The 23,824-nt window shown below is 36.7% G+C and overlaps 10 protein-coding genes across 10 annotated transcripts; 2 read left to right on the forward strand and 8 right to left on the reverse strand.

Moving 5' to 3' along the window:
- Positions 1–479: 479 nt before the first annotated feature.
- Positions 480–1,936, reverse strand: PHYBLDRAFT_65188 (hypothetical protein; the record flags this gene model as incomplete). The annotated part of the gene is made up of 3 exons (XM_018441409.1): positions 480–784; positions 865–975; positions 1,075–1,936. 3 exons carry the CDS (start codon positions 1,934–1,936, stop codon positions 480–482), a joined length of 1,278 nt encoding a protein of 425 aa, XP_018290926.1.
- A 1,274-nt stretch (positions 1,937–3,210) lies between these two features.
- PHYBLDRAFT_113490 (hypothetical protein) lies at positions 3,211–4,663 on the reverse strand (the record flags this gene model as incomplete). Its single annotated transcript, XM_018428346.1, has 9 exons — positions 3,211–3,275; positions 3,350–3,426; positions 3,486–3,587; positions 3,679–3,710; positions 3,780–3,920; positions 3,982–4,049; positions 4,188–4,282; positions 4,353–4,398; positions 4,465–4,663. The coding sequence occupies 9 exons, from the start codon at positions 4,661–4,663 to the stop codon at positions 3,211–3,213; spliced, it is 825 nt and encodes a 274-aa protein (XP_018290927.1).
- Positions 4,664–5,145: 482 nt separating this feature from the next.
- Positions 5,146–5,606, reverse strand: PHYBLDRAFT_8208 (transcription factor CBF; the record flags this gene model as incomplete). Its single annotated transcript, XM_018443607.1, has 3 exons — positions 5,146–5,213; positions 5,313–5,397; positions 5,493–5,606. Coding segments are annotated over 3 exons (267 nt in total), but the record flags the coding sequence as incomplete, so codon positions are not given.
- Positions 5,607–6,781: 1,175 nt separating this feature from the next.
- On the forward strand, positions 6,782–8,066 carry PHYBLDRAFT_77985 (hypothetical protein; the record flags this gene model as incomplete). Its single annotated transcript, XM_018443321.1, has 3 exons — positions 6,782–6,910; positions 6,966–7,162; positions 7,228–8,066. The coding sequence occupies 3 exons, from the start codon at positions 6,782–6,784 to the stop codon at positions 8,018–8,020; spliced, it is 1,119 nt and encodes a 372-aa protein (XP_018290929.1). The 3' UTR covers positions 8,021–8,066.
- Positions 8,067–8,328: 262 nt separating this feature from the next.
- PHYBLDRAFT_169148 (C2H2-type zinc finger transcription factor) lies at positions 8,329–9,598 on the forward strand (the record flags this gene model as incomplete). Its single annotated transcript, XM_018436013.1, has 6 exons — positions 8,329–8,712; positions 8,944–9,087; positions 9,135–9,188; positions 9,241–9,279; positions 9,361–9,501; positions 9,569–9,598. 6 exons carry the CDS (start codon positions 8,329–8,331, stop codon positions 9,596–9,598), a joined length of 792 nt encoding a protein of 263 aa, XP_018290930.1.
- Positions 9,599–9,901: 303 nt separating this feature from the next.
- Positions 9,902–11,060, reverse strand: PHYBLDRAFT_31086 (hypothetical protein). Its single transcript, XM_018439972.1, has 4 exons — positions 10,992–11,060; positions 10,732–10,894; positions 10,215–10,633; positions 9,902–10,128 (listed from the first exon to the last, which is right to left on the reverse strand). The coding sequence occupies exons 1-4, from the start codon at positions 11,035–11,037 to the stop codon at positions 9,998–10,000; spliced, it is 759 nt and encodes a 252-aa protein (XP_018290931.1). The 5' UTR covers positions 11,038–11,060; the 3' UTR covers positions 9,902–9,997.
- Positions 11,061–13,042: 1,982 nt separating this feature from the next.
- On the reverse strand, positions 13,043–14,382 carry PHYBLDRAFT_100427 (hypothetical protein; the record flags this gene model as incomplete). The annotated part of the gene is made up of 4 exons (XM_018427587.1): positions 13,043–13,246; positions 13,307–13,474; positions 13,709–13,850; positions 14,078–14,382. Coding segments are annotated over 4 exons (819 nt in total), but the record flags the coding sequence as incomplete, so codon positions are not given.
- A 649-nt stretch (positions 14,383–15,031) lies between these two features.
- On the reverse strand, positions 15,032–15,891 carry PHYBLDRAFT_169151 (hypothetical protein; the record flags this gene model as incomplete). The annotated part of the gene is made up of 5 exons (XM_018436014.1): positions 15,032–15,090; positions 15,172–15,228; positions 15,310–15,553; positions 15,587–15,646; positions 15,721–15,891. 5 exons carry the CDS (start codon positions 15,889–15,891, stop codon positions 15,032–15,034), a joined length of 591 nt encoding a protein of 196 aa, XP_018290933.1.
- A 950-nt stretch (positions 15,892–16,841) lies between these two features.
- Positions 16,842–18,983, reverse strand: PHYBLDRAFT_125263 (hypothetical protein). The gene is made up of 7 exons (XM_018429039.1): positions 18,922–18,983; positions 18,767–18,873; positions 18,554–18,691; positions 18,294–18,425; positions 17,935–18,179; positions 17,377–17,844; positions 16,842–17,316 (listed from the first exon to the last, which is right to left on the reverse strand). Exons 1-7 carry the CDS (start codon positions 18,963–18,965, stop codon positions 16,957–16,959), a joined length of 1,494 nt encoding a protein of 497 aa, XP_018290934.1. The 5' UTR covers positions 18,966–18,983; the 3' UTR covers positions 16,842–16,956.
- Positions 18,984–19,677: 694 nt separating this feature from the next.
- On the reverse strand, positions 19,678–21,508 carry PHYBLDRAFT_187225 (hypothetical protein). Its single transcript, XM_018439351.1, has 8 exons — positions 21,465–21,508; positions 21,098–21,406; positions 20,941–21,033; positions 20,746–20,877; positions 20,571–20,653; positions 20,148–20,521; positions 19,956–20,087; positions 19,678–19,900 (listed from the first exon to the last, which is right to left on the reverse strand). The coding sequence occupies exons 1-8, from the start codon at positions 21,477–21,479 to the stop codon at positions 19,716–19,718; spliced, it is 1,323 nt and encodes a 440-aa protein (XP_018290935.1). The 5' UTR covers positions 21,480–21,508; the 3' UTR covers positions 19,678–19,715.
- Between the last annotated feature and the right edge of the window lie 2,316 nt (positions 21,509–23,824).

A 23,824-nucleotide genomic window follows, 5' to 3' on the forward strand; every position in this document is an offset into this window, starting at 1 on the left:
TATTTACCGTATTGCATTTAACCGTTTATATCTCCTTAAACAAGCAGAATTAAGTAGTTCAAACAAGGTTAATTGCTGGCTAGTATGTACAAATATCTTGCATTTCAAAATAAATAAAAACAACAACAATAATAATAAAAGTTGGCTTTAATTGTATTAAAGACAAGCTAACTGCACACACACACATACACACGCACTTAAATAGATAAATAAGATATATGTATATATTCAATATTACTCTATTTTGTCTAAAGCAAATTATTTTTGTAGTCTATTAATCAATAAGCTCTCAAATACAATATCCCAGAGCTTCTTTATATACAAATATTTTGATTTCGTGCATATGCATGTTCAAAGATAAGCTTCACAATGATCATCACTCTGCAGATATTGAAATCCCCAAGATTTTCTATTCTATTCTATTCTATTTTATGCTTCTTTTTCCTTTTTCTTTTTATACAAGTAATAATGATACCAAGTTATGCTGATGAGGAGCGATGGCAGGAACTCAAGTCAATCTCACTTTCATGGATTAGATTTTGCTCACTACTTGAAGATGATGATTGATGCTGTGAGGGGTGGATTTTTGTAGGTATTTGGATCGACATCGAAAAAGGTGACCAGGCTGATCTTTGTCTGGATGTCCAAGAGTGTGTTCCGGTTCCGTTGCTAAGGTCTCCGGTATGTCTCGATAGGCTTAATTCCAAGGCTGGGGCTTTTTGTTCCTTCTTACTGGGTCTTATACGGTATATAAATTGCCGAATGGCCGCAATAAAGGCCGGGTCTATAAGGAATATAAGGAATATAAAAATGCCTTTTTGTTTTGTTAGAAGCACAATCAATAAATTTAATCAAATCATTTACCTTGGATAGGAAGTGCGATGTAGGACATCAGAGAAAAGAATGGATTGACTTTTGACGTAGCAGCCATAATGCATACATTTATAACTGACCAGATACGAGTGATAATCAAGACTATGTATGTAGAATATGAGTATACAATCACAAGAATCACACAATATATCAAATGATCTCAATTATTAAGCGAAAATAATCATGTATCTTTCTTCTTACCAATAGGGTACCAAATAACTCTACTGACTGTCTTTAAAACATATGATGATTCTAGTTTTCGGTCATTTCTTGTTGACAACTGGGATTGCAGTAAGCTTGATGGCATTGATGGTTGCTCTTCCGGCATGGTACCCAAGCGGTGACGAGGTCGAAAAAATAGATGTGAAAAACAATAGTTGCGGTTGTTTTGGTTACTATCCACAGCTAGATTTGCATTAATTGCGACCTCTTCTCTTCGCATTTTGATCAAGATTATGCAGATTGAAATACAGCAGTAAAGAATAAAGATGGCTACCCAGAGGTATATAGTAGTGATGGCCCACAAAAGTGATCCCCTGTGGGTTGAGGCGTTGTACCAGCAAATCCCCATATGATTATTATGGCCGTAGTGTGTATTCTTTGGAAATAGAGGTAATATAGCGAGTATGAATGCAATAGAAAAACTTCCAATGACATAGTACCACCCGAGGTGTTTGATGTTACGGGCAGAATGAACGTAGACCAAATGCAGATTGATGGCCATACAGGTGAAGCAGGCTGCACTAAACACATTGCAGAATATGAATAGAAACATGCAAAATCCACAAGTTTTTACCGGAAGGAATGGTTTGTTTCGGCACATCGAAGCTGCACCGAGAAACATGTGCGATATGGCACCATAAACTAGTAAACGAAGTGATGCGCGGTCGTAACTTGGAGCTATCCAGCGAATGAAGCCATAACCGAGACATACGATTGCAGTGCCGATGAATGATATGATAAATAGACCACCACTGATTTTTTTTGAAAATGTCAAAAGATCATCAGGTACAACCCCAGCATCTAGTTCTGTCTGATTAAAGTGCCATAAAAACGACGCCATGCATGGTAATCCTAGTAGCGAGAAAATAAATTATGGTCTACAAGAAGAGTGTCGAAAATAATGCAAAAAAAAAATCAATAAAAATAAATATATAGATTTATTACCAAACTGAAACCTGTCAACTACATTTCCAAGAATTTTATCTAGCTGATATTAAATATCATATGTATATAATATTTAATCCTGGTTTACACCCCAGTGTAATGGTGAATAGGTGTATATCCCTTATATAATTGGGCAAGAGTTGCATAATATTTATATTTGTGGTATTTAAAAGGGCTTAGATGCCTACAATATCAAAGTCTCGGAAAATACAGTTTGTTTCAATTTGCAAATAAATTTATACATTCTTGTTGATATATATATATTCTCTCTCTCTCTGTCTTTCCCCCCTACTCTCCCCAGTCGGGAATCATGGCAAATTCATACCCGGGATATCTGTAGTACGCATAATAGGCAATGTACATATGATACACACCTATGTTAAAGAAGATATTTTACATATATTTAGCTGTGCATAGGCTATGGGTGTGATTTATTTATAGAATATATATTACCTGGAATAAACATTATACATCCAACAACGATAAATGGAATTCCTCTTTCTCCCCAACCCTTTATTTTTATAGCCACCGTTAGTATTAGAAACATTTGTTTAGTGTGAAAGTCATAAATAAACTTACATTTGCAGTAATATAATCAAGCTTAATCAAGACTCCAACTACAATAAGAGCCGATCCTGCCAAGAATAACAATGTAGCCAAGAAGATTGCTTGCCATGGCACTGTGATGACAGTATTAGTTTTTTATTTTCTTTTATTTTCTTCTTTTCGAGCATGTATATGTATAAATTGTTTGCCTTCTGGCTCTGGTGCAATAAACTGCTCGGCCGAAAAGCCGCTATCTTCTTGAAGTTGAGCTCGTTGTCGACGCTTTGATTTCGATTTGAATGGATTGTGCATTGGGATTCGAAGAAAATCACAAAGTTGCGGTCAAGTGAAAAATAAAAAGCCAAAAGTCGGCATGCCATAGCTTTTTAGCCCAACTCCGCCAAAGTTGCTCACATGGTTTAGCCCAAAAGACGAGAAATGGAGAAAATAATAATAATCTCTTTTCCTCTTCTTCTAGTAACATAGAGCTATCATATTCACGGACATTATATATATAATAAGGCTCAGTTTGTTGGACAAATTTTACATATACATGTATAACTATCTTTTGTGTATATGTTTATATGTGCATATATAAAAAATCGAATTATAAATATCTTTAATCTATCTTAAGGGACTGTAGGTCAAAGGCTTCAATATGTAAGACTGCATACTATCAATAAAGCGAACTATGTAGACAGCAATTAATAATCTTAGAATACTCACAAAATTTCTAATGTATTTGATATAAATATTAGCTTACCAGTCTTGTAAACTGTATCAGACCATCCCTCCACATTCCAGGCCTCCTCACGCGTTGTCTTGCGTGCTTGTAAATCCCTATCGTAATACCCCAAGCCAATTTAGTAACTTGTCTATTTCAAACAACTTATACTTACGGATAAGACCACATATGGTGAACAGTATTCAGGTCACCGAGTTGACTGAACCAGGCACCCACAGGTTCACAGAATTGACGTCTGCACTCGAGGCCCTTTCGCCTATAGAAATTGATTATTTTAATGATCTCTTTCTAACCCTCTGTGCGTGTGTAGATTACGGATACATTTCTTAATAGACAAGGTAGCTTACCAGTGCATTTCCCATTCCAGCAGATGTCCAGGCTACACAAGAAAGTATACCTTGTTAAGCGGATATTTAAAGAATATACGTCATATTTTGATTATTCTTACCTTTAGACTATACTTTCGTAGTTCATATATTCCGTTTGTTACGGTAGGCGGAGATGTCTTCCAGAAAGAAAACTCAAGCATGATGTTGTTATATCTGGAGATCAACAGAGGACGAAGTTCCTTCATAAACTGTGCGTAGGCCTAAAATGTAGTATTATTATGGCAATCAAAGGAAATGTTACTAGATTCTGTGTAAACTTACAGGATCCCGAGCTAACTGCGCCATAGTGTGCTGATGTCCAGGATACCCTTTGTATTCCCAAATGTGAACTAGTGTAACAGTGGGTTTCAGTATCAATAATCCATGATTCACCTAGGAAACATCATTGATTTTCCCACCCCAAATTCGTTTACCCCACTTATTCAGTTCATTTTTAAACCAAGAAAAAACACGAAACACCATCTTACCAAACGTATCCAATTCTCCTACTTCAATGGACCAGCTTCCACACAGATGAACATCGTTGGCAGGATCATTTGCGATCCGAGGATAGTGAAGAGATCTGATGCGCATAAAGAAAAATGGTTTATTTTCATTTTCTTTTTATATAAAGAACCCACTTTCTTACTTACACTAATTTGATGTATTCTTCAACCTTGTCGGGCTTAACTCGATGCTCTATATCCAGCGGTTAGGTTAGGATGGGTATATTTATGTATAGCAACCATTAGAAGCCAAACTTACTCTGAAGCTCATGAACATATTTTCCTCTAGCGAGCACCTTGGAATGAGTTTGGCTTTCATCTTCCTTGACTACTTTTGATCCATAAAGCACAGCTTCGATGATTTCATTGGCCTTATTGGGAAGGGATGCCACAGTATCTTCCTCCTTGGTCCGGAGTCTGATCGGAGAAGTATGAAGTCTTGCTAAAGGGGTAAGCATACGTACACCAGGAAGCACATTGGAGATACGTGCTCGAGCAGCTTGTCTGGTAAGCGATAGCATTAACAATAAAAAGTAAAAATAAAATAAAATAAAGATTGGTGATTTGGAATAATGAAAAAGAAAAAGAAGAGGAAGAGGAACAAAACTCTCACACCCAGAAAGTATTTAGTTTTAGTATTTTTTTATAGACTATGCATCTTGCGTCACACCATACTCTCACCCACACACTTGTAATATGCTTACAACTTTATCCATTTATTTATAATTTATATATAGTATATTTAATTAACATCTGTAGTGTCTACGATATCTTGGGATGCTACTTTTTGACTGTCTTTGGAGTCTGTGGCCGTGACTGTGGCCTTGGTCTTTGTCGTTGTTGCCGGTGTTTGTGCTGATGTGTCTTTAATAGTCTTTTGCTTCTTTGGCGCTGATCCTTCATTCTCTAAGGCTTCTTTTCGTCGTTCAATAGCCGTCTTTAATGTGAGTGTAGGTGGAATGACATCTTCAAGAAACTCGAATTGTTCTACCTCTGTCACAGTAGAAGCTATTAACAAGTAAAATATATTGTAAATTAGTATAGATTAATCAACCAAGAACTGCAATATTATGTTACTTTTTTTTTACTTTGATAATTTTATTTTACCTAAATCTTTATAGTAAACTGTCTTTCTTTTGTCTCGCTTAGCTCTCTGATATCCTTCTGTGACAAGGTATTCCATAAACAATTCCTGTAATATACAATATATAAATATACAATGTTTTTAATTGACATTTCAAAATTTCAAGAATCAATACTACAAGTGAATGTGGTATTTGTACTCACAGTAGCATAAGCAACACAGAATATAGCTTCTGCATTGATCAATGACACATCCTTGTCTTCTTTGATGACGCGTTTGACTCTTGCCAAAGGTATGATTGTTGTGCCTGGCAAGCGTTCGAGTTTTGAGTTGACGGTTGCCTCGGATTCCATGAGTTATGAATGAATGAATAAAAAAGAGAGTTGTGTAGGGCAAAGTAAGGGACTTTGAAGGTTAGGAAAAAAAAATGCCAGTCAAAGCGAAACTGCCTTATTCTGGTGACTGCTTCGTTTCTCCATTTCCAGACATTATGAATATAGAAATTGAGTAAAGGTATGTAATAAACTAATATTTGTTGTTCTTTAATACAACTGATAATTAACATTTATGCATGTTATGCAAGTAATATACTTGGTTAATAGTCTTGTAATAAACTGGGCATTTTCAGTAATCCATTATAAACGGTCCTTTTATATATATATAAAGGTTTATGATTTTAAACTCTTAATAATGCAAAAAAAACTTATATAGAAAGATGTGTTATATTTTGGTACATCATGGCCATATTCTTGGTAATCCGCTTATTCCTATTACTATTGAAGGGCTGAATATGCTGATTTATTTAATCTCATCCAAACATCATAATTTATAATGTCACACAGTTGCAAAATGAATAGTGAATTAAGGAGTGATGCTAGGGAGTACTCTCAATGTGATGAGCAATAATCTCAGTGTGTGAATGTCGGATTACTAGATTATTTATCTGATAAAAGAGTTCGTGGCTTTTACAAATGGAAGAAAAAGGGTGGATATTGACTTGTTGCCTAGATATGTAAATATGTAAATATATATATATATATATATTTGATAAAGAGAAGAGCATAATACATGTTGCTCTTGACTATCTGGGTCTGACAACCAAATGTGAAAATATGAAAAGGCTTTTTGAGGTAAATGTACATTAGAAACGTGTAATATTTTCTTATATGTTGCTAATGCATTTCAAAAAAAAATAGTGCTTGCAGTGACATCAAATGAGTTACTATAGACCTTATATTATTCAAAAGTAAATCCAGGATGTTTACTAATGAACAGCCTTTGAACAATAAATAAATAAAATTCTGAAAACCTATTATGATTTAAATAGGTGGAGACTCTAGCTGTGTAACCATTTTTATTGGAATACAAAGATCCAAAATAAAATTCTATATCAGTGTACTGTACATAATATAGCTTTATTCTATTGGAGGATGCGGGGACTAAACCAATTTATTTTTTTTGCTTGTTCCCGGCGGTCAAATAAAAAAACACAATGCATCAAGTAGGAAAGAAAAATAACTCGGAAAAAGTTGTTCTTTTCATTATGTCTCTCCCTACTGACAATTTCCTTGACGCAGTTCGCGTATCATCCAGAAAATGTATCGAAAAAAGTGCAGTCAAGGTTGGCATTTAACTTGAGCAAACACTAAAGTTGTATCTAACGCGTTCTATTCTAGATATCCGACGAAGGCATACGTACTTTCCTTCAGAACCTCGACAAGCATCAGTTTGAAGAGCTTGCAATCGACTCTCCCATGCGCATGCCTCTCAAGTTCAATTCAGTGGCAGAAGAAATCAATTTTGTCAGTTTTATTGACTTATTAAACTTTGGAAGCGGCTATCGTGTACCTCTTCATGAATTGGCTGGTAGAGGGTAAGAGACGTAAACACTCCATCCCAAAGCATGAATATCTTTATAATTATCATTGCCATTTGCAGTGCTTTCGATACTATCCGCTTTGGTGCCATGTCTTTTCACATCGGAGGGACACCTATGACAGCCAATAAATTCAAAAATATCACAGCCTATGAAGTATCAGAGATCTTCCAGATCCCTATTGAGCGTGATGTTCATCCTCCCAACATGCCCTTTGTCACAATGTCCGAACCGACTCCTCTTAAGCCATTGGCGGTTGGAATTGCTTCCGTTCTCAATACTACTGGTGAATTCCTCGAAAAGCATCACTACAACGACATGGCTAGTTTTATATTGGATGTTACCAAGCCGCAGTCGAATCAGATGCCCTCTGCTTCCAGACTTGTAGAGCATCTCGTAAGAGCGCTGCCGGGATTGCAGGATCTTTACACTATCGACGGTGAAGATGTATACATTTTTAAAAAGGCACAGATCCTCACTTATCACTTGTGGATGTTCTTTAAGGATCAGGATCCTGATCGATTTGACTTTGCAGACATTGAACGTTTGACAATCTTTTCTGATAATGTGATTCCTACTATGCTAGAACATCTAGGAATCTTGGTTATTCCTTCTGAATGGAAGCAAGATATTGTAGATAATAAGGACATTGGTGAAGAAAAGGCAACGATTCTTCGAGCAGCTGCTATTGTGGCATGTGATAAAATTGTTCAACTGACACGGTCATCATCACCCATTGGACAAATCACAAACATGATTGAAGGTGACCTTGATGTGTATCTCTGGAGACTTGGAAAGGAAGGCGAATATCGAAATATTCCTCGGATTGAGTGGAGGGACACAGTGATGTTTTAGCTAGTCTTTATTTAAAATATACAATAAAAATATTTATATAAGCATTTCATCATATTTTTTTTCTCTCTTTGGGCCATGCAAGGCGGCCATCGTGACTTGCTTTCAGGCAAAGGCATGTTTTTGAGCTCTTTCTCTCCCCGCCTTTTGCCTTTCATGCCCTTTTTCGTTACTTTTTGCTCTGGTACAACCCTCTGTGTGGTAAGAAAGAAAGCAAAAGAAGGAGAATAATGTGTATAGAAAAAAAGGGATTATTTTTGTATGAACACAAGTAATTAAAATTGTACTTTTGATGTGGACGTGCCCCAGTGATGCTTCCACAAGTGCCCCATAATCCACTCTTTGCAGACCGTCTTCCGCAGCCCAGCAGCTACGCATCCGCTCCCATAAGACGGGAGTACGACGGTACAAGAACATTCAGCTACACCGATGCTTATTCTGCCCACATTCCCAGTGATTTCTCCATGCAAAATACTCAATCGCCACCGACAATATCACATCACAGTTATCAGGAAGACCATCCTTCATCTCCCTTTCCATCCATCAGCACAAGTCCATTCCACACTTTGGATCCAACCAGACAATATGATTCTGTTGAACCGGAAAGAAACCAGTCTGTTGATCCATTGGCTGGAAGGTTGACCATGCGCTATTCGTGCAGGACAAGCCCGATACCAGACTGTGATACATATGGTGTCGAAACATCGTATTTGAGTGGGCAATCACAGCAACAGCCGCAACAACAGCGCCAGCAACAGCAACAACAGCAACAGCAACAACAACAGTCGCAACAACAGCAAAATCAGCAACATCAGCACCAGCAACAGCAACAACAACATCAGCAACAGCACCAGCAACAGCAGTCGCAACAGCAACAACAGCAACAACAACAACAACAACAACAACAACAGCGTCAAAGGCAGCAGCACCAGCAACCCCAGCAACCCCAACAGCAGCCTAAACGTCAGCAGCGCCAGCAGCAACATTCTCAGCAGCAGCAACCCCAACAGCACCATCATGAAAATAAGAAGATAAAGGTCCAGTCATCGACACCGCTTGAAAGACCTTATGTAAGATTTTTGTTTTTAAGTTGCGAAATCTCATTCTCTTGTTTTAGACGTGTTTATTTCCTAATTGTGGAAAGGCATTTACGCAACAGGGAAACCTTAAGGTAGGGATAAATATTATCATTTAGGGCTTGAATTCATTGTTACTCTTATTAGACACATTCCAGAAAGCATACGGGTGAACGACCTTATCATGTAAATAAAATTATGTAGATTTTGCTGCTAGCAATATATACATACATACATACATGTGTGTATTAACCTCGAAAATTGTAGTGCTTATTTGCAGGATGCCAGAAAGCATTTACTCAACTCGGTAATCTCAAGACACACGAGAAGATACACTGGCCAGTTAAGCCTTACATATGCCAATTCGAAGGATGTGGCAAAGGGTTCACACAGCGTGGAAATCTAAAGGTATATCTATATCTATATACACATATACATATACATATATATATGCATACATATGATTTGTATTCAGAAAGTAAAAGGAAAAGAGATTACAGAATGATTCTAAAAGAAAGTACAATTTTTAGACACATCAAGTCAAAGTACATCAACAACATGCCTAAATCACTTTTTATTTCTTTTTATTTCTTTTTATTTCTTTCCTTTTTCTTTATTATCTTATGGTTATTATTTTTTTTTATTTCTTCCTTTAAATGTCTTTCTTTTCTATACCCTATCTCCAACCCCACTCCCTTCCTTACGAAGCTTATTGCAACCTCTAGGCTATGAAGTGTTTCCCTGAAAAATTCAAATAGATTAGAAAGTGCACACATGCATATGGATGTGAATAAGGAAAAAAGTGCTTAGGTGAGGGTAGATAAGGATGTTATATATTTGGTTTTATTCGTTTTGCTTATGCATATATTTCGGATATGGTTTTTCTGCTTTTCTTTATTTCTTTCTACTGGGTTTCCTCAGTAGTAGAGGCATTAGCTCCCACATTCTGTTCCTTTAACAAAGCGTCGATCTCGGCTGGTTTATAAAGTTCATATTTAACCTTATCGTTTACCAACCGAATGGTAGCGAACTCCACTATATCACACAATTTTAGTTTAACCTCACTTATTTTTTTTGTAACAATAACAATATCAAAAAACAAAGAAAATTATTATGCTTACATTTCTCACTTGTCAGTGTTGTACTATCCATAGTCTTGCTCAAAACCTTGATAGCCAATGCCTTGGCTTCCTCCAATGTCAACTCTTCCTTGTGATCCTGCTTCAGAATACTTTGAGCAGTGGCGTTGTTGGCACCAATGCATGTTGCTTTCCACCCGCCATAGTTACCAGAGGGATCAGAGTGATACAACTGGAAACCAAAATGCTCATCATAGCCAGCAAAGATAAAAGACACGCCAAAAGGACGCAGACCACCATACTGTGTATAGCCCTGCTTCAGATCACACAAGCTCTGTACCAACTGCTCCACAGGGATCTCTTCGTTATAGCTAAACAGATATCTCTGTGCACTTGCTCGTGCCCAGTTGATGAGGATATTTGCGTCGGCTGTAATTCCTGCAACACCACAAATCATATTGCTATATATACATAGTAATGATGTAAGCAAAAGTATACAATGACTGAATAAAGCAAAAATAAAAACATAAAAACAAAATCGTATTGTGGATTACGCAACTCGTTCAACTTGTAAATCTTCTCGGACGACGCAGTCTGTTCGAGTAGCTTTGAGGTGACCTTTTTCTCTGCAGCAATGACAATTCCATCTTTGGCAAGAATTCCAAGAGCAATTCCGGCGTGAGAAATTGCCTCCATGGCATACTCAACCTGGTAAAGACGACCTATCAGGCTGTGGGCGTCAGGTACAAGCCAGAATATACGTGGGTTATTGGCTTTACAGCCTTCCCAGCAACGTATAAACGCGTCATTGAGATTTACCTTCAGGAGAAAAGATTGTCGTTCTCGAATCGTATCTTCGTGACATAATGTGGTAGGATGGTGTACTGTTGAGGAAGAGGTTCTTAAAAAATTAAAAAGGGCCGTGATTACGTGCTTGTGGATACGCGCACGCTACAATTGTGGGTGACGTCGTACTCCGTTTTTGGGAAAATGGAGTTGCGCTGGGCGAAATGCATTGACAGATCCAACTAATTGGGTGCACAACGCAAAGTATATAGAATTACATATTTATTCTTTTAAATTTATTAGCTTCATGTTTTTACATGAGAGCAATTGTAAAGGGTGTAAAGCGTAGGCTTTTTCTTTTACCGAGAAATATATTTATGAGATGGGCATTGAGCTTAAAAAGTTAAGTTAAGCGAGATAGAGATAGGGTGAGCATGTATATATCACTGTTGGAAAAAAGAGTGGTGATTCCGATGGTGATTTTGGAAAAACCCCACCGGAATCACCATTTATTTTCCATAGTGAATATGTGTGGCTTCATAGTAAAGCCTTTTTTTTACAATACATACAGAGGTTTATGCAAAAAAAAAATATCATTCTAAAACAATCTATATTTTTCTTTGGTCTGGTAGTAATCGATGACTAACACCAACCTGCCTATTGGTAAGGTGGGATACGATAACTTGACTAGGGTGCATTGCCAATACCACTATGTATTGTTCTATTGACAACTTATTCAGCAAGCTACATATTATATGTATCTATTTATATGCTTTATAAAATCAGTACATAATTCCCCCTGGAAATTGATTGTGAGTATGGAGAAAGGAACAAAAGGCATACTTAAGAATAGTATGCTTGTTACATTGTCAATAGTATAGGTTTAACTTCCTTTCTTTTCTTCTATTTATTTTTTTCAGTACTAACCATCAAATCAATGTTGCTTAATTATAGAATTTTACATTTATGATGAACTGCTTCTGTGGAAATTCTGAGAGGGTAGACATTCTGTGAACTGCCTGGCTTTTTCAATACCACAATTCTTTTTGAGATTCACCTAGACTATTCAAATAACGCAAACAACTTAACAAATACAACCACTTTAATAAACGACATTTTCTAATTAAGCTATTATAAGTCTATGTGAGTGTCTTTTTATGCCGTTATAAAAATGATTGCATATTGCGAACTGATCCTATTACTTGATCATTAACTGGAATTACAAAGAGAAAAATTAATTGGAATATCAAGGGGAGATATTAGTCATTTGTCGAGAATTATAGGCATAATACTAGACTCACATTTAATGGTTTAGCAGTTGACTTTTTGGAATTATTAATATCTGATGATCAAGAAGTATATATATATATTAGATAAATAAATAAAGTAAAATAAAATAAAATAAAATCAAGCAAAACAGGCAAGGCCACTGTATGAGTTGTTTTTGCTTATGTATATATGTACAAGACGGGTCTAGGAGCTTAAGGATAATACAGTCAAGGAGTGCAGATTTTCTTTTAAAAAAAACCTAAATAGTTAATAAGCAATATCAACAAATAATAATATATTCAAGGAAACACATTGGTCTAAGGCAATATTAATCACTTTTGCAAAATAAAACCATATTATTTGTAAGAAGTGTGATATTTTATAAGGAAAAATTTTGTCTTGTTTTGGGAATCAAAAATCAATATGAGGTTGGATCAGAAAGACAGGTACCAGCACCTGTCTCCAATATATCACTGGTTGATCTGTAGACTTTTAGACGTACAAAGGGTGTCTGTAATAATTCCATACCAGCGGAGAACTGAGACAATGCATGGTCGTCGATAGTCACTTCCTTTGTGCACTTTCTTTGATCAACCAAAGAAATCCTAGTCGAAAAATCCCAGTCTAATCATAACAGTAACATAATAGTTTTGGTACATTATATTATAAGCACCTGTAATTATCTGACATATTACCAAGCTAGTATTACCTAGAAGAGATCCCGAATTTTCCTGATGACTTCCTGCTACCATATGAGCAGGATCCAAATGAGTTTTGGGACTTTTCCACAAACCGGTATTGTCCATATCAGGTCTCCTAGACAAATATCGAGCCAGAAACTGAGGTCCTTGAGCTTTTCTCAAAAAAGGATGAGAAAGAGCATCTTGAATTGAAATGCGCTCAAAGGGATCCTTGATCAAACAAAGACGAATGAAGTCTTGAAATGCTGTGCTGGTTTGATACTTGCATCCACTGCTTTCAAGAGTTGGAGGGGGCTCATTTATAATAGACGAGAATATCTACAGGTAATTAGTATTGATAAAGTATATATATATTTAATAGTATGGATTATAACTTACCTTGAGTGGATCAAGGTGCCAACCGGAAGGACGCCCAGAAGCAAGTTCAATAGCTGTCATGCCAAGAGACCATATGTCAACCTTTGTATCATAAGCTCGATTCATAAGAATCTCTGGGGCCATCCAGCAAGGTGTTCCAACAAATGATCTACGAGAAGCCTTTTTGGCCTCTGTAACCAAAAGAGATGGTGTTTGTTCTTGAGAAATAGATTTAAAGGAAATTGTGTCAGAGCAAGGTGATATTTGAAGATCGGGTATTGTCGTTGTATCCTGTTGATATCCAGGTAAAGATGAAAATGAAGGTCTTAATTGAAGACTGTCAATAGCTCTGCAAGGTGCCTGCAGGAAACTCTCGGACTCTGACGATACTCCATCAAAATCGAGTAATGCATCAGGGTTGACAAGACTATCACTGACTCCAAAGTCAGCTAATTTGACAATTCCTGTTGTGTGATCTATCAATAAGTTTGCAGACTTGAGGTCTCGATGGACGAGTCCATTACTGTGGAGGTATTCGAGACCAAGAGCGGCCTGGTGAATTATGCTAATTGCCATGTTAGTACATGTCCTAAAAACATGATGTTTAGCTTACCATCCAACAACGGTCTCTTCTAACCCATAATGATTGTTACGAGCCAATAGACTGTGACATGAGCCTACACAAAGGATAAAATTAGAAAGAGAGACAGGAGGAGAGAGAGAGATGAGCCAGTAATTATCAGTAATAGGAAGGAGAGAAGAGATAATTAATTATTGACTGGATATAGCAACTAAAATTCAAATGAATGTGTTTTTTTATGTATATATATTCGTCTTCTCTCCTTACCAGCCGACATTATTGGCATCACAATGTGTAAAATCGAGCAGGATACAAAGCTCTGATGTACTGGGAGTATGTGTGGGTGACGACAGAGGGTCATAATTTGAATTTCTTTGCGTAGTCTCTCCAACCGAGAGGGCTCGCCATCTTCTAGCCGGTCAAATGATTCCAGAAGGATTGTCTTAACGGCAACGAGCGATCCTGTCGGCACATGTACGGCAGCGTACACCTTTGCCGTCGCGCCCGAGCCAATTTTTCTGACGAGATCATAGTCTGTAGACGATGTTGAATAGCTAGATGGCTTATCGAGTGAGCGTTGCTGTCCTGGCCAGATAGATGCTGTCAATCGACTGACTTTGTCTGACAAAGATCGATGACGAGACAATGGTTTAATTTCTGCTGTAGGAGGAGACGCATCCGTGGAAGCCCTTTTGTGGCGCCTGTGGCGCATGGCTGAAGATAGCATGCGATTGATAGAAGTTTGGCGCCTGGGTAATTCTGGCTCGGAGTCTCGCTTTGAAAGAGTACTCATGATGTGAAAAGGGTAAAGAAAGAGAGAAGAAAGACTCTTCGATTTCTTTAAAAAAAATGGAGTCCAATATATCTTTTTTATTATTAATATTATTCTTGTTATTTTTAATTTTTAATTTATTTTTTTTGAAATCTACTGGCAAAATAAAAATTCAATTGCATTATGGTAGGCTCCAGGTACTGTATAAATTAAAGCTCAAGTACATTATAGATTATTCAATGGTTTAAGCTTTGGCTGATACAATAGCATGATGGACACGTTATTTATGAAACATTTACTTGTTGCTTTCTATTAAGAGAGAGAAAAAAGGGGGAGGGGAGGGGAAGTGGTTGGTGGGGGTGCCAAGCAAAGGATAAGGAGAAAGATACATATCTCAGAATGTTGACCACTGCCAACCATCCAGAGCAGAATATGGAATTGGGTCAAATTTGCCTAAATTAAATTCATATGACACAGATCAACGATAGTCTAGAATAAAGACATAGGCCAATGATAAAGATGTGTTTTTCTTACCTAACGATAACAAGTATCCACCTTCAGTATCTGACACCGGAGCAGGTAGAATGATATCTGTAAAAAGAAATAAGAAAAAAGCAAGAGAACTTATGTAAACAGCACAATACAGAGGAGATCATTAATAGCCTTGCTTACCATCCCGTCCAATTTCCATTATGCCTTCCATTGCTTGCGGTTCAAGTGTCATGATGCTACGATGCTTATCTCGTGTATTGGGTGCAATGTCTGCTTCGTCCGTACACCCCTTTTTGGTTCTGAGTATTTCCCAAAGGTAATATAATACGCACTTATCACATCCACGGCATAAAACCCCTTTAGAATTAAATAAAGCGTTTTTGTCCAACCGAATACTTTCTGAGCAGTGTCTATCACAAAATATCTTTCCACAATAACTACAATGGTGTCAATTTACAAGCACACCAAAAACATTAGAACAGCCTTTTTGACCACAAAGTGTAGTGCTAGAATACGGCTATAATTTATTATTATTATTGTTGTTGTTATTAGTAACTATTATGATTCTATGGTTTTTAAGCGTTCTTATACCTTCCAATGAGCTCTTGAAGGTAGATCTACAATATTTTGCGATTCTTGATTGACCACAGACCTCTCAGTAATCAAGGTTTCCCGCGTAGGTACTTCTGGTAGGCTAGAGTCTGCTTTTGATATAGTCAATTTCCTAGGCTGTTTGTGGCTCAAAAGATCGTAAATCTCCATTAGTTTGTACTAAGAAGAACTGATATACTTTTTTGTTGCAAGTTTAATAAATACTTTGTTGGCAAAAGTATATATTTGAACTACCGCATCGGTAATTATGAAATGAAATCTTCAAGAAAAAATGAACAATCTGACCAGCTTTAGAATATCAATCGAGTATAATACTATTGCTGTTAGTATGCCTTGTAAGCCTCACCTATTTGCATGATATATCCATGAGACATCAATTTAATTTTGGCTATAATTTAGAAGAAACAAGACAAAAACAAATGAAGATTCAAGTAGTAATATGATGAAATCATATATGTAACAAATAAAATAAAGACTTATTATTTATTTGTTGATAGTTTCTAAGAGGAGAAGACATGTTGTAGATATACCTGATGGGCTGTTTTCTTTTTGTCTTTGGTTTTAATACGCGAATGACTAACGGTGATATTCTAATACTGGCAATATCCTTAGCCAATAGATATCACTAAATGGCATTTCATTTCTTCCTTTCTTTTTGATGACAGTAATCAGTCTGAGAGTAACTATTAAACCTGATATAGAATTTTATAATGTGCCCAACTTCATTCCAAAGTGATTGGTCTAGGATAATATTATAATAAAAAAAAAGATCCAGCTCATGCCTAGCAGATTTAGTTTTATGTATTCAATGTGTATTTATCTCATTTCTCACATGTCGTTTGAGCAAGCGTTTATTACAGTAAACTCTTCCAAGATAAGATTGGAATAAAGAGCGTGGTAGGTCTATGTCCTCTACAAAATCATAAGCAAGGGGTTTGCTTGTATCGTATAATCTATATAATTTTTACTAAGAGTCTGGGGAAATAACTGAATCTTTAATACCCTTTATAATTAGTATTTCCTCAACAGTACAAAATCTTAACAAGCTCAACGACTATTCTAATTCATTGTGGTCCATTAAATTTGGTTAACTTAGAGTTCAGTATAGCACAGTAAAGCATAACTGAGTAAATGTATTTAATTTATCTGAATGGTAACTGCAACTAAGCTTTATTTCCGATAATATTGTCTATACAATAAAGAAAAAAAAAGAAACTATTTCTTGGCGTGTTTAACAAGGTAGGTCAAAAGATCCACCTTGGTAACAACGTGCTTGACTCTAGATCCATTGGCAGACTTCTCAGTAACAATAGCGCTGGAGTTCTTCTCGAAGAAGCGGGTCAGTTTATCCAGGGGGGTATCGACGGTGATTTCGTCGAACTTGCTGGTACCGAGGTTGAACCGGAACATGACCTCTGAAACAGGAGTAGAGGGCTTAGCGCGACCAGAGGCCATACGAGAGAGAATGTTGCCCATGGTAACAAGACCCTGGAGGCGACGATGAGGACCGGCAGCAACAGGCAGCTGATCAAAGGCATTCTTGTGCATAATTTCAATGGCTTCCTCGCAAGTGGTCTACGATAATTACAGAAATTATCAGTAACCTGATATTAAACACGCATTATTCCAGCTTACCTGGCCATCGACAGTCACAGCCTCACTCAAGTTAAGGCTGCTGACCTTGGCACCATCGTATTCTTCCTCTGCCTTCTTTTCGAAGCTTTGAGACTCAAATTTCTCATCAGTGAAGCCACGCTCTCTCATCCAGTCATCGTTCAAGAACTTGGTCATATAGTTACGAACTGAGTCGGGTAAGATGACAACACAACGCTGTCCTTCCTTGAGCTGCTTGGCGGCTTGGACGGCAGCATACATAGCAGTACCAGAAGAGCCGCCACAAAGGATACCTTCATCACGGATAAGGCGTCTGGACATCAAGAACGAGGGCTTATCTTCAGACTTGACCCACTCATCAACCAAGGGACGCTTCAGGACATCAGGGATGAAATCATATCCGATACCTTCAACTTGGTAAGAACCACCCTCGACATTGAGAGACTCGGGGAGGGCCAGGATAGAGCCAATGGGATCAACACCAACAATCTAAATGGCCATTTACATTTAATACAGTTATGGAGACAAACACACATACGCACACCGCCAGTAATTTTCGTTTAGGAAGTGAAGCTTTACCTTGATGTTGGGGCATCTCTCCTTGAGCTTCTTTGCAATACCAGTGATAGTTCCACCAGTACCTGCACCAGCGACAAGCATATCAATCTTACCGTCGCAAGAATCAAGAATCTCCTCTGCAGTGGTATCGTAGTGAGCAACAGGATTGTAAGGGTTGTTATACTGATCAAGAATGACAGCATGAGGAATCTCATCTCTCAACTTTTTGGCAACGCCAATGTGAGATTCGGGAGCATCCCAAGCAGCTAAAGAAAAATATCGATACGAGTTAGTCTTTGTTTTTTTTTATAGACAAGCAAAAAAAAAACTCTGAGATTCGAAATCTTCCACCACTAATTCAAAAAATTATATTGTTTTACCTTCAGTGGGAGTACGAATAATTTCGGCACCCAGGGCCTTGAGCACGTCAACCTTTTCCTGAGACATCTTCTCGGGCAAAGTAATGATAACACGGTAACCCTTGACAGCAGCAGCAAGAGCAAGTCCGATACCTTTATAGTATTATTATTTCAGTAAAAAATAAAAGAGGGTTATAATCAGTATTCACAATCACTTTGGAGGCTTGGATTTGGTCTTATTTACTATTGCTTAATTCACAAAGTAAAAAAAAAAATCTTACCAGTGTTACCAGAAGTGGGCTCGATAATTGTGCTTACACCAGGAGTAATCCAGCCAGACTTCTCAGCCTCTTCAATCATACGCTTAGCAATACGATCCTTGACAGAACCACCAGCATTGAAGTACTCGCACTTGGCAACTATTGTAATGACATTAATAAGATGTATATTTCACATGCCCTTGCTTAATTTCGTAAAGAGAAAAGATCACTTACGCAATTCACACTTGAGGCCTTCATCCTTGGCAATCTTGTTGATACGGACAAGGGGAGTACGGCCAATGTTATCCAAGATAGTGTCACAGATCTTGGGGGCAGGACCACTAGAGATGCAATTAGCATTTTTTCAATTAACTTTAGGTGATTCTTACAGCTTGATGTGGTTGTGCATTTCGTAACTGATCTCAGAAGCCATGTTGGTTATACAAAGGTAAGAAGGCGTGAGAAAATAAATAAAAACTAAAAGAACTTTTATGAAGAAAAAAAAAGCTCGAGAAAAAATATTCAATCTCAGATTTGAATCATCAACATTAACTTTTTTTTTGAAACAAGTGAACATCAGCCAAGGGGAGAAAAAGACTTTTATTATTATTATTATTATTGTTATTTAAAATTGATGGTTTAAATATATATAGTATAATACAAATTTAATATATTAATATTAGGCAATTACTTCCTTGCTATAGTGGTAAAGTCTAAGTTATTAAGGTCGTTTATAAAGCGGAAAGAAAAAACTTATGTGAATAAGGGTATCTGTTTTTTTTTTGTAATATTTACTAAAATATGTTTCAAATAATATGAAAGAAAACAAGAAATGATATATTATGATATTCACTGATAGAAGTACAAATAACAGCTATGAGCTCTTAATGTACCAGCCTTCAGTTGTATAATTTTATCTAAAGTATAGGACACAAGCAAAATATATTACACTTGTAAGGATAAACTTTCCCTTGTAACTTTAGTTTGGGTTAGGTGTAATTCGTTTTATGCATTCTTGTCTTTTACTTTAGTATGATAAAAATTAATAAGACACTGTAATGATACAAGAAGTTTTTTTTTTTTTTTCATTTCATATCAACTCTAAACAGCACTTGTTATACGTATACACACACATATATATACATATGATATAAAGAGTGAATATATTTGTATTAAAATTAGTCTACAAAAAGTTAACACCGAGACCAAACTGAAGACCAGGTACAGGCAAGTCAGTTGAAGTGAACTTCAAGGGTACACAGAAGTTGACCTCTACTCTAGCTACGTCGTGATGGAAGATCAAACCGAAGCCTGCTGCTGTTCGAGGTTCCTTGACAAGTTCTTGAACAGTATCAGCCAAGGGAACATCTGTGAATACATACAAAATTAGCTCTTGGTATTATTTACAGTTCTTACGCCTTACTCTTGTTCCATTCGATTATGCTACCAGCATTCACAAATGCATGACCCTTTACTGGCAGATGAGACAGTCCGGGAAGAGAGCTGACCAAGCTAAGTCCAGCAGCCCAAAATAGGTTACCACCCAAGGCATCGTCTAATGAATTATATAAATATACATTTTGATTTTTCAATATGTCTATTTACGAAAACTTACTACCATCTCTAGGACCAATACCACCAGCCTTGAATCCTCTAACAGATAAGGGCCCACCGAGGTAGAAGCGATCAGATACATTGACACTATAATCGTTGTCTACGGTGGCAAGTAAACCAGCCTTCAAACCGGTGCTCAAGATCAAACGACCGTTCTCTCTAGGTTGCAATTCATTGCCCACCAAACTTTTGTGATACTGGGCAGACATCTCCTGCTTGACATAGTGGACCTCGCCCTGGGTGCCTGTACCAGCTACCTCCTGGAACATACCAACATAGTGACCAGTGGTAGGCAAACTAAGACTGTCACGGGTGTCACGGACAAAGGAGTGGGATACAAATGTCTTTTGATTCTTGCTCGAATGGGCACGAACGCTATAGTTTGATAAGTAATTATGATAGTTCTTCAATTGACAGAACTTACGTTCCTGATGCCTTGGGATGTGCAGTAATGTCTCTGTCAGACATTCCAATTGTAACCTGATGGCTACCGTAGCTTGAAATACCCTAATATAACTAATTCAATCCACACGCTCTGCTCCCATATCTCGGATTTATATATGCATATGCATATATATGCGCTTTTCTTTGAAGTTTACCTTAAACCTAATACCAGCCGATTTCTCATTTTCATCATAAAGATTGATGAAAGAGTAATCCTTGATCGATCCACTCACAAAGGCTTCAAGCTTAGAATAAGGTGAAGCATTGAGAGGGGTACTGATAGAAGCCTAAATTCTTAATCAGATACATATCATTCGACAGTCTTGTGTTAATCATCCACAATATATTACCTCAACCTTGGCCTTGGTACGCTGGCCAAAAGAGAAGCTCAAGTTGGCACTCTCTGCACCACCAAATATGTTACGCACAGCCACTGATCCAGCCTAATACACAACATAGACCTTAATATTGGGCTGCCCATAATCTTGCCAATAAAACACAATTTACCGTGTAGGCTTCATAGTCTCCCACAGCGATCGATGTTTTGTACAGTCCCTTGGGCTTCTCTTTCAGATCGATCATCACATCAACGGTATCAGAAACAGTTGGGTTTGTGTTCAGATAAACTTTGATTTCGTCAAAGATATCGAGATTATCGAGCTTGCTCGCAACTTGCTGCACATTCTTGAGGACCTCGGAGGTGTTCCCGGCTTTAAAGAGCCCAGAAGTAACACTGTTGAGGAATGACGAACGTGTAGCTGACACGCCAAGGATCCGGAGAGCATTGACATGAAGAGGTGCTTCGGGATTAAGGGTCTTATAAAAAGGAATAAGAACGCGTCATGAATCACGGAGAACGAAGTAAATGATTTACCGTTGTAGTAGCCATGGTAAAGTTGATTTATGCAGACTTGTTAGGGAAAAAGTCTTGCGTAGAAATGACTTGTTCTCTTGATTCCAGTCCGCCCGTATTTATCACGTTTCTCTAGACGAGACTGCGTATAAACCCCCTGCGAGACTTTAGCCAGGTCGCTAAAGGAGTTTTAAATCAAAGGTTACCATAGATGATACCTTCACAGTACATGGTATTAGATACTCGTATAAGAGCTCCAAGTATCAATACAATAAATTCCTAGGACGTAATGCAAGGTTCGGGAATATCTACAGTTTAAAATTTTGGGTTTGATATCTATCAATAAAAATGAGTATAGTTTGGATATGAGTTCATTCATCATCCTAAACATGATCACTATTTTATTATTTTACATATCAGTGTTTCGTGAATTCACTAATTCTATTCATATAAAGAAGATGTTTTTTTATTATGTTGCCCATTAGACAAAGGTCTTTAGCTTCTAATATATGTCCTAAAAATTCAGCTACATGTGCTTCAGCTTCTTATCTCCAAGAACAAGTTTATTGAAGACAATATGCAAATATACGTGTATAAACATTTCTTTGAAACTATTTTCCTTCCTTGTTCGAACCTATTTATACTATAGTAAAAGAAAGGGCGATTTTAGTAGGATATTTTTGCAAGGTTTCGGGGGATCTAAGGGCTACTTTAAAGTTGAGTTGTAATTAGACACCACTCTTCTTTTCTTTAGCGCTCTAAAGTGTCTTTCAGAATCCTGGATTTATTCATTTAGTTTTTGCAAATTCTCTTGGATTTTTTGCTTTGAAAAAAAAGTATAAGTTATATATTGTAGCATAAAGAAGAATATTTCCTGCAAAATAAAATAAATCCAACATGCAAACAAATTTGAAATATTGAAACTTAAAGAAAAATAAGAAAATGACTATCGAGTATAAAAGCATACAACCTTGACACAGTGATTTCTTTTGGAAGTCTTCATTAAATCCTACAAAATAAATTAAGCTTTTTTAAAAGATTCTTTTTTTTGCGTTTTGGAATATACTATATTGTTCACAATTAAGAGTTGCACACAATTTTTGATATCGTATATAAAAAATTAGATATTATATTGTGATAGTAAAAACTCTATTTTATTTCTTAAAAATCAATCAATCAGACATCGACTGTATGTATATATACTGTAGATACCAGACAAACAAGAATGACCCAGAAACTGGGATTTATTATATCTCAGGCATATTTGATCGCCCAACAATAAAAGATAAAGCTGTAAATTTTTTTTTGGGCAGTTTTATGCGATTTCAAAACTCTACTATATATATAATGAGGAGTATAACACATATTTAACCTGACGGATATATTGAAGGGGGGTCTCAAGGTATGGTACATACACTGAGAAATAATTTGTCACAGACATGCAAATACATTGGTTGCCTGTCATCTTTCCTAAGTTTCTTCAACTAGTTAAAGACTGAAAGATAGCTACACCTGGAGTATAGACAGTCACCCAAAATATTATAAATGCTTTCTGTTGAGCTAACAATTTTAAGCATGTTTGATAATTCATTAATACTGCTTGCAATAGTTTTTTGTTTTTTGTTTTATTGAGTGCCTTATGTGATTTGCCTTTTTCTTAAATGCGGTTGATTATTCTTACTTTAAAGCTTAGGATTACATGACATATAGTGCTTTTATAAAATATTACTTTATTTGTTTAAATTCGCACTACCTTAGACTACAAGAAATATAATAACCACTAATCCTCCATTTTTCTTTTGGCCTTTTGGCTGGAAGAAATTGGAATAATACTTTTGTTTGAGTTTTATTTGGGCCTAAATTTCATCGCTTAATCTGAACGTAAAAAATAAAACTAACAAACCAACCAAACAAACAAACAGGATTCATAGCTTCAATTCAATAAATTCCATCCTTCTCCCAACTTTATTATGTTTTGTGGCAGCTTTGAATACACTGTCGTATAATCTATTTGATCATAAATTAGCTGATGCAACGCAGCGGCTTATATTAAGAATTTTCGATGTTTTGCGAGCAGTAGTTCTGGAAATTGGAAATCCAGTAAGCTTGTTTAAACTTTGTGTAGTAGTAATCCAAGGTTAGTGCGTGTTTCTGTCCACGGACTATTGCAAATGTCCTTTATCTTAGAAAATAAGAGGTTTGTATCCTTTTTAGAGTCGCCTCTTCAGTAAACATAGTTTCAGAATAATTATCTATCATACTATGGAGTATTTCTACATTTATACTCTTCAGTCAAAATATCGCAGCAATATATGATACATATTCTTACCAGAAAATCATTTTTTATACTTTCTATGATGTATTTTCTCTTTCTTTTTATT

The sequence above is a fragment of the Phycomyces blakesleeanus genome, assembly GCF_001638985.1.
Source record: "Phycomyces blakesleeanus NRRL 1555(-) unplaced genomic scaffold PHYBLscaffold_12, whole genome shotgun sequence".
NCBI lineage: Eukaryota > Fungi > Mucoromycota > Mucoromycetes > Mucorales > Phycomycetaceae > Phycomyces > Phycomyces blakesleeanus.

Coding starts and splice junctions, on each gene's coding strand:
- PHYBLDRAFT_31086 (XM_018439972.1), bottom strand. CDS start 11,037: ATGTCACGAAGATACGATTCGAGAACGACAATCTTTTCTCCTGAAG. Junction 10,895..10,991: donor GACAATCTTTTCTCCTGAAG/GTAAATCTCAAT, acceptor ACAGCCTGATAG/GTCGTCTTTACCAGGTTGAG. Junction 10,634..10,731: donor AAGATTTACAAGTTGAACGA/GTTGCGTAATCC, acceptor ATGTATATATAG/CAATATGATTTGTGGTGTTG.
- PHYBLDRAFT_187225 (XM_018439351.1), bottom strand. Junction 20,654..20,745: donor CGGCTGGTATTAGGTTTAAG/GTAAACTTCAAA, acceptor TAGTTATATTAG/GGTATTTCAAGCTACGGTAG. Junction 19,901..19,955: donor CATAATCGAATGGAACAAGA/GTAAGGCGTAAG, acceptor ATGTATTCACAG/ATGTTCCCTTGGCTGATACT.
- PHYBLDRAFT_125263 (XM_018429039.1), bottom strand. CDS start 18,965: ATGGCTTCTGAGATCAGTTACGAAATGCACAACCACATCAAGCT. Junction 18,692..18,766: donor AGGCCTCAAGTGTGAATTGC/GTAAGTGATCTT, acceptor TCATTACAATAG/TTGCCAAGTGCGAGTACTTC. Junction 17,317..17,376: donor CTGTGACTGTCGATGGCCAG/GTAAGCTGGAAT, acceptor TAATTATCGTAG/ACCACTTGCGAGGAAGCCAT.